This window comes from Agrilus planipennis, unplaced genomic scaffold (genome assembly GCF_000699045.2).
Source record: "Agrilus planipennis isolate EAB-ADULT unplaced genomic scaffold, Apla_2.0 scaffold660, whole genome shotgun sequence".
In the NCBI taxonomy this organism is placed as follows: domain Eukaryota; kingdom Metazoa; phylum Arthropoda; class Insecta; order Coleoptera; family Buprestidae; genus Agrilus; species Agrilus planipennis.
The window spans coordinates 6,246-14,805 of record NW_020439310.1 but is presented as its reverse complement, the minus strand read 5'-3'; the positions used below and the strand labels follow the sequence as shown (position 1 = coordinate 14,805).

Genomic DNA, 8,560 nt, shown 5'->3' with positions numbered 1-8,560 from the left:
CAGCAGCTGAAAAGGCAAAATTTCATAAATTAAAACTTCTACTGCCAAATTTCTCTTTTCGAAATTGTTTTATAGTTGCAACAATTACAGTTGTGGGCTTCTTTAATCGACCAACATTTATCGCCTTTGCGGCTGGTCCTGTATTCTTTTGGTTGTACAGAGGGATGGGATCAAAGCCTGTTATTTCCTTACATTTCAATATTAGGATTTTAATATTTGCCTTGTGCACCCTTCCGTCATTTATATTCCTGATAATATTTGATTCTTTTTATTATGGCTATATATCATGGGGCGAAATCGGAATGATGGACGTTTCAATAAATAGTTTCGTCGTTACCCCTTTAAATTTCATAAAGTACAATGCAGATAACAAAAATTTAGCACAACATGGACTACATCCACGCTATTTGCATATGCTATGTAACATTCCACTTCTTTTTAATGTATTAGGATTCCTGGCATTTTATGAGATTTTAGTAGCTCTCAAAAGGTAATTAAATGTTTTCGTACTTCTGAGTTAAATTTGCACTTGATTGTATGGTTATTTTAGTTAAAAGTTACCACCTGCTACGCTTAATTTTTTTAATGTATTTTGTGATTCATTTTTTTTAATACAATTAACTTTGTTTTACAGAATATATGAAGCTCGTCTAAATCATTTGCCGCAAATTAAAACGATAAAGGCACTTATGACTGCGAGTACCTTAATAGCATTGGCTATTTTTTCTGTTATTCCACACCAAGAAGCTCGGTTTTTGATTCCACTACTACTTCCATTAGTGTATTTACACGGTCCTAGTATACTAAAGGAGCCAGAACTTGCTATAATCGAAAAACATGAAAATAAAAAATTAAACAAAAGTTCACCCAAGAAGAAAAAATCGTCACATTCATTGCTAAAAATCTGGATTTTTACTAACTTAGTATGTTTTATATTCTTTGGTTTAATACATCAAGGAGGTGTCGTTCAAGTGCCTCTAAGTTTTAATGAAATGTTGAAAAAACCATTGACACAGTACCATTTGCTTACGTGTTACACTTATAATATTCCTTACTCGTTGTTTCTTCAGAAACCTCGTCGTTCATTCTCGTTTACGGATTTTAAAGAAATAAGTTATCGAAAAGTGTATTTGCACGAACTCGGTTCCGTAAGTTATTCCACTGTTGCAGAAGCTTTAGTACACGTTCACAATCACTGCCTTCGCAGTCAAGGAAAATATGTTCAGGACTGCAAATTTTTTGTTCTTTGGCCTACAGGTCTGGAAAGTTTTTTCTTACAAACGATCGAAAACGTTATCAACACTAAAATTAGAAAAGTACGCCTTTTTTATCCTCATTTCAGTGTTGAGGCATTGGAATATTTTGATATGTATTGCTTAGATTCGTTGCCACCTAAAGAGTGTGAAAAAGAAATGATTTTACCTACTTACAACTATCTCATTAAGTTTTCGCAATTTTTCAGTCTCTCTCTTTATGAAGTTACATTCGCGCAGGATATAGAGGCTGAATGAAATGCAATTTAAAAATTAGTTTTTTTGTTTTTAGTATTCAACGATTTAGTCTGTGATACTTTACATTGCCATGTTTTTTAATTTATTGTAAACACGTAAAAATGTATTTAATTAAAATGATGTTTATTCATTTTTAGCCAAACATAAATTCCTAATTGTTACATTAATTTTAACTCTTATCGTTAATAAAAATATTAACTTGTAGGATGTACCACGTTTTATTCAATATTTAAGTACCTTTTATGTATTTACCGTGAAAGGTTAAATGTTGACTAATTAGTAGAACTACGATAAATATTTGTGCAAAAAAGTATATTTTGAGTATAAAATAAAAAATAAACAAAGTTATCACCTTAGCGTACAATAAGTTTACAGATTTTTTACAAAACATCTAAAAATTGTAATCAACAGACTTAATTAAATCTTAAAACTATTACCTAACTCGATATTTTGTACTGTTTCAATGTTGGTGCTAAAATCATGCAAACTATGGCAGTGAAAGTCCGCTGGCTTGTACTTCTTGCATCTTCTTCTTCATATACATATCTAAATGAGCATAGTCCAGAACAATGTTCCGTACAACCTCATGAAACACATCAGACCAATGCCGATCAAGTTGTCTTAATTTATAAACGGCACTACAAGTGTCTTGTAACATTTTTCCCATATGAGCTTTACTATTTTGTCTCAGTAAAAGATCTTCCTGAAAATTCAAATTTTCTTTGATAGTATTCTTAAGAAAATTAATATACAATGGAAGTCTCTTAAATGCAGCTTACATGGGTTGGTGAATTCTTTTTCCATTGTAATGCCTCTTTACTAACGACGCTTTTCAATGCTGGATCAATTGATTGAAGCCACTTTTTTGCATTCTGTCCCTGTGTTCGACTCAGATCTAAATGCAACCTGTTTAAAAGTGGCTCCAATAGTATATCTGGTAAGGACCATAAGACAAGATCACTAAGACTTTGATATTCCTCATTGGCTTCCTTTATTTCTTCTTCAGAAACCTAAAAGAAACAACAACTTAACTTCTTTCTGTAATAAGAATATTTATTACATGAGTGCATCATACTTCACATTATGTACCTCTTTATCATTAATCTTTTTCAATCCCCAATGCACTAGCCTAAATACTGCGTAACTTCTCCAAAGTTTTTGTGTAATAGGATTCCCGTCACTGTGAATAAAAAGTGAGACAAATCCTTGTATTTCCGCTAACGCATTCAACTGCCCTAAACAGTGTATATTTGTTTCTTTGAAAACGAAATTTTCAATATTTGGAAACCGCTGTTTCAGTTTCCCAAAAATACCGACAATTGAATTAAAATTAGAATAATTAAAGTTAACTGTTGTTACATCCCTGGCTTTGGAAACGTTCCATTGCTTTTCTATAAATCTCAGAGCTCCTTGACCGAAAATATTAAGATGACGACCACAAATTTCTATAAGATAGTCTCCACCTAAAGCAAATAAGAAGGTTTATGATTGAAAGCAAATTTTACATATAAGCGGCTTTGTATTGATTATTTTTTTTCCTTATGAATGAAATTTTGGAAGTTTAAAAAAATAAAAGAAAAAAAAATTAATATTTGCCTTGTTCTCTTTCCCTTTCTGCAGAGTGTGGCGGAGGTGAGACCGGTTTCTTTGGCTTGGCTGTGACTGCTCTACTTTTCAGTTTTGCCGGATTTGTTCTGATGCTGGCGGCACTTTTTATAGATCGTATCTTTCTAGTTGACCGCTTACTAAAATTACTACTCGAGTGTGAACTTGCTGCAGCCCCACTGCCAGAATTTGATGTATTCGATGATAAGTTACTAACTGTTTCTGCATTCGTTAAATTCACATGAGACAGTTTTACTTCCGTTTTGGGCGGCTCTATAGCTTTTCTACAAAGAATACGAAGTAAAGAAATATTTATAAATATAACACAAAATTTGTCCAATTTTCGATGTTCTAATGAAAAGGTGTAATATATTTTCTGATATTAACCATTTTCTTAATTTAAATTTAAGACACATAGAGCAACTAAGTGTCTTAAGGTTATTTGGAAGATTATTGTAAAGTTGAATAGCTTTAATAAAACTATCTTTGCTACCGAATTTTTTACCTATCTGTAGTGGTAATATAATTTTCATTCTAATAATACTGTTGTAGTTGCTGCAATTGTTTATTATTGTTTATATTTGTAATGATAAGTAAGAGATACTAATGAAAAAAATTGATCCAAGTTATATAAATCTCCTAATTTTGATGTGCAGACGATATAGAAGGTATAATGCGAGCGAAGATGAGGGCTTACAACATCTACAAATTAATGAATAACGAAATAAATGCAACTAAACTCTAGCTACTTAGGAACTTAGGACGTGCCTAAGAACTTTTTTTATTAATATACCCACTTTTCAATCTATCTGTATTCATATCTATATTACGTAGCTTGTGTGTTTCAAGGTATTTTCCGAAATCGTCATTCTTTAATTAATGAACGTAGCATTACAATGTTGTCCTATTTTTATGTATATTTATATTACTAAACACCTTATCATAAATTGAGTCACTGCCCGTAAATTGTTATAAATAAATAAATAAACAAGCTGTGTGGTGTCGTGGGACACNTAAGAATGAAATCGGGGTCGGGCTTAAGTAATTTTGTTGCTATACTAGATATACAAGCTCCAGTGGTCAAATTTTTACTCTGTGACCGTAACAGCTCCCAATTTGTTCTTGCATTTGATATGACTTCTTCACGATGAGCATTTGATTTAATATCACTTGTTAAATCCATGAATGTTGCACTTGAAAATTCTTTGTTGCGACGCCAAGTCATTGCTGCTTTACGTACTTGTTCAGTTATTTGCATTCCATTTATGAATATAAGATGTGGAAGGTAAGAAACCAGAAAAGAAACACAATCACCAGCTAAAGATATTGGATTATTGTCAACTGATATTTCTCTGATATTTGTAGCTTTAGCTAAACTACACATATCATCAATACTACAAATAACAAAATGTACTAATTAAATTACAATTTTTTATATGAGAAGGAAACATTTATTAAACAAAATAGTTATGCTTACTCTTGTAAGTCATTGCCATTTAAAAGCAATTTCAATAGCTTTGGAGTGTGTGAAAATCCAAGAAGTTTCTTTAATCTATTTCTTTTCAAGTTTAACTCTTGCAATGAAGATAAACCTTCTAAATCACTTACTGCTACTATCCGAATTTGATTTCCAGCTAAATTCAAAACTTTTAGTTGGGTGAGTTTTGTCAAACCTGCTATGTGGGTTATTTTATTGCCATGTAGGTCCAGCACTTCCAATTTAGTTAAATTTGTTAATCCTTCCATTCTTTTTATTCTAAAAAATAACTTCAATTAATACCACGATTAGAAAAAAGACTTAGTTTTACCTATTTTTTCCCATTAACAACACCCTCAAATTTGTGAACATATCTAGTCCGTTTATCTTGTCTAACTGATTATCATAAATATCTAAAAATACTAAATTTGGGAAGTTTTGTAATTTAAAGGTTTCCAAACTATTTATTAAATTGTGCTGTAATGACAACAGTCTTAATTTGGGTTCATCTTCTATAAAGGGAATGACGGTTAGGCCTTTTCTATCTAAACATATTCGGTCTGGATTTTCTTCCTTTTCTTTAGTAGTCCGTGATACACGTACTGAGCCATCTGTGCAGTTATTAAAATTAGTTTCATTGGATGTCCAATTAGCATTTTGATTTTTTTCTACATAAGAAGATAAAGTACTGTGAGACTTTTTCAACAATCTTTTAGCAGTTTGCCTTGATGGTAGAGCTGGTTCGATATTTAATAGCTTGCTATCTATCACAGTTTTTCCATTGTCTGTAGTTGCAGAAACACAATCTAAAAGTTTCTTCTTTTCCTGTTAATTGAGTATTAAACAAAAAAACGAAAAAGGATAAATTAAAATACTTACGATAGATGCAGCAGTAAAACTGCTAATTGGCATTTACTCTTAACTGACAATTTTTGCTATTTTATGTTAAATAATTTATTTACAACACGAATAACTGTATAAATAACACATTACATAATAAACTAACCTACAAACAAATGTTTTGGTTAGTCGTGTCTATGGAATCAATTGTTTGGTGGTTAATGTATACACTCGTACAAATATACCCCTCGTTTTTCAAATTTGGGGTGAATTTTCAAATTACCAGTGACTGCTTATCGATAATTATTGGCAATTGTTTATAAAAAGCTCTGTTTTTTAGTACGTTCAAAAGTTGTAATTTTTCAACTTTTTTAAAATGAATCTCAGAAATTACTAATTTTATTATTTTTTTCTGAAAAAGAACTACAAATATGTTTTAAAATGCTTTATTTTCCAAAAAATTGCTTTTTTCCAAACAATGAACCAAATAGTTCATTTTTAGCTTCATCAGTAATCAATTCTTCATCTATTGGGGCCATAAAATTGACTAATTTAGAATGAACAGTGTATCTCACTTTTCTTCCTTTTGTAGCTCTTGTATCAACTTTTCTTTTCATTTTGCTTCTTAAATTTTGTAAATGAATCCATCGCTGTCCTAATTGTGTAGGATTATTTACATCTGCAGACTTATATTCAATCAACTCCCTTAACAAGTGATAATAAAAGTCATCGTCATCAAAAATGTTATTATTATATTCATCTGCAACTTGTGATTGATTACTTTCTTCTAAATTTGGAATTATATCTTTTTCCATAGGTTTAAAACCCAAAATTTCATATTTAGATTTCTTCAGCTGACTTCTCTTAATTAATTTCTCTCGATCCATCAAAATGTGTTGAATTTGGTCAACAACTGAATAAACTGGAACTATATGCTTTACAGAAGCTATTTTAGTTTTCTCATTCCACTTTTGTATAACGGCATTTCGATAGTTCCTATATAACTCATGTGTTTTACTGATTTCTTTTTCATAATCACCCAGTTTCATTTTTTTTCTAGGACTTTCTTCTTGTTCTTCATCACTGTTTTCAAAATGCTCATCTTCAGTATCACTAGGAATTTCTTCATCACCATCTTCAGTTTGTACAATTTGTTTTTTCTTCTTATCTAAATTATTAGTTTCAGGATACTGCTTTAATAAAACTTTTTGTAATTGTAATAGTTTATCTAATGTTTTAATTATTGTATTTTTTGTATCTGAAACTTTATTTGCAAAGTCAGATCCACTTTGCTGTTTGATTTCTTCAAAATGATCTTTCTGAGGCATCTTGTTTGATGCTATCAAACATTTTTGCATTTGAATTCTTAACTCCATTAAACTTTCCCAGATGTTTAATTGATTACAAACACTTGTTCCTTTTGAAACTTGAGTTTTCATATTAATATCATTAATATGCTTAAAGTTACTTTTACTTTCATCTTCAGATACTTCACTTTTGTTGTCTTCAGTTTCAGAATCTTGGTCTTCTTCTTCACTGTCTTCATCAATTGAAGTTTGTTCTTCAAAGCTTTCTTCACTTATTTCTTTATTGTCATCTAAAACAAAACAATACTGTTTACATTTATTATTCTTTTTTCAATAGGTACTTACCATTTAAATCCTCTGAACCACTAAAACTAGATTCATTTTCAATGTTCTTTCTACTACTTTTAGTTCCTGTGTAACGTTTATCAACATCTTCTAGAAAGTTGAAACTCTGTCTAATTTTGCCCAGTTTTTCACCGATATTTTCATTTTTATCTTCATCTTCAAAAACGTTTTCTACTACCTTTGCAACGGTTTCTTCGTTTACGTCATCTTCAGGATCAAAAATTGTGGGTACTGGAGTTAAAATTTCCGCAATTTTTTCTCCGAGACTTTCACGCTCTTTATTTTTTTCCTGCATCTTCCTTATTTCCACTAATTATGTAAATAATAAATGATTTATTCGATTTTATTATTAATCTCTTTGATGTATAACAAATATCCAACAAAAACATGTGTTGTGGTCATCATAGATTAATGAAATACATAGATAATAGATACACAAAGGGTATATACTGTTATAAATCCGTTTGTAGATCTATTATCTATGGCATAGATATTCACTTGGAATATTAGAGGTTATGTAGGGTTATGTAGGTTATATGTATAGCTGTCTACAAGATAGTGAAAAATTCATAAATACCTCTGAAATGGACAGTGTTTTACCAGGCTTCGAAAATTTGGATACGTTTAAAGTTTCCGAAGACCTACAAAATGATACGGTTAAAAAAAAATCTAAGAAAGGTGGAGGATTTCAAACAATGGGTTTAAGTTTTAACGTTTTAAAAGGAATAACAAAACGTGGTTATAAAGTACCAACACCAATTCAACGAAAAGTAATATGCACAATTATTAATGTTTCAAACAGTTCATATTAAATTTTACAGTCTATACCGCTCGTAATGGAAGGACGCGATGTTGTTGCTATGGCTCGAACTGGAAGTGGTAAAACAGCATGTTTCTTAATTCCTCTCTTTGAAAAACTTAAAATGCGAATTGCTAAAGCAGGTGCCAGAGCACTTATACTTTCACCTACAAGGGAGCTAGTTTTACAAGTAAGGGGGGTATACAAAATTATAAATTGTTAATATACATAAGTGTTTGTTGTAGACGTTTAAATTTATTAAAGAACTGGGAAAATTTACTGGATTAAAAGCAGCAGTTGTCCTAGGAGGAGATTCAATGGAAGAACAATTTTCGTCTATTCATGGTAATCCAGATGTTATAGTAGCTACTCCAGGCAGATTTTTACATGTCTGCATAGAGATGGATCTAAAATTAAAAAGTATTGAATATGTTGTATTTGATGAAGCAGACAGACTATTTGAAATGGGATTTGGAGAACAGCTTACTGAGATTGTTAACAGGTAAATTTTTATATGTATTTTTTCAAAGTAATTTAAATAATTTCATTTTATCAAAAATGATACGATTAGAGGTATCATTTGGTATTTATATATTTTTATTTTTTTTATAGTCTTACATTTGTTAAAATTTAAAAGTAGGTAATTCATTAAATATTTTCAAATTACCAGTGACTG

The 8,560-nt window shown here is 30.6% G+C and overlaps 4 protein-coding genes across 4 annotated transcripts; 2 read left to right on the top strand and 2 right to left on the bottom strand.

Moving 5' to 3' along the window:
- Positions 1 to 5: 5 nt before the first annotated feature.
- On the top strand, positions 6 to 1,675 carry LOC112905671 (GPI mannosyltransferase 4-like; the record flags this gene model as incomplete). The annotated part of the gene is made up of 2 exons (XM_025978521.1): positions 6 to 490; positions 635 to 1,675. Coding segments are annotated over 2 exons (1,362 nt in total), but the record flags the coding sequence as incomplete, so codon positions are not given.
- Positions 1,676 to 1,808: 133 nt separating this feature from the next.
- LOC108739161 (leucine-rich repeat-containing protein 49) lies at positions 1,809 to 5,204 on the bottom strand. Its single transcript, XM_025978520.1, has 5 exons — positions 5,145 to 5,204; positions 3,108 to 3,492; positions 2,601 to 2,974; positions 2,291 to 2,521; positions 1,809 to 2,214 (listed from the first exon to the last, which is right to left on the bottom strand). The coding sequence occupies exons 1-5, from the start codon at positions 5,202 to 5,204 to the stop codon at positions 1,999 to 2,001; spliced, it is 1,266 nt and encodes a 421-aa protein (XP_025834305.1). The 3' UTR covers positions 1,809 to 1,998.
- Positions 5,205 to 5,872: 668 nt separating this feature from the next.
- On the bottom strand, positions 5,873 to 7,496 carry LOC108739160 (protein AATF-like). Its single transcript, XM_018472913.2, has 2 exons — positions 7,086 to 7,496; positions 5,873 to 7,030 (listed from the first exon to the last, which is right to left on the bottom strand). The coding sequence occupies exons 1-2, from the start codon at positions 7,378 to 7,380 to the stop codon at positions 5,880 to 5,882; spliced, it is 1,446 nt and encodes a 481-aa protein (XP_018328415.2). The 5' UTR covers positions 7,381 to 7,496; the 3' UTR covers positions 5,873 to 5,879.
- Positions 7,497 to 7,583: 87 nt separating this feature from the next.
- LOC112905670 (ATP-dependent RNA helicase DDX54-like) lies at positions 7,584 to 8,390 on the top strand. The gene is made up of 3 exons (XM_025978519.1): positions 7,584 to 7,855; positions 7,907 to 8,074; positions 8,130 to 8,390. The coding sequence occupies exons 1-3, from the start codon at positions 7,622 to 7,624 to the stop codon at positions 8,388 to 8,390; spliced, it is 663 nt and encodes a 220-aa protein (XP_025834304.1). The 5' UTR covers positions 7,584 to 7,621.
- Positions 8,391 to 8,560: the final 170 nt, after the last annotated feature.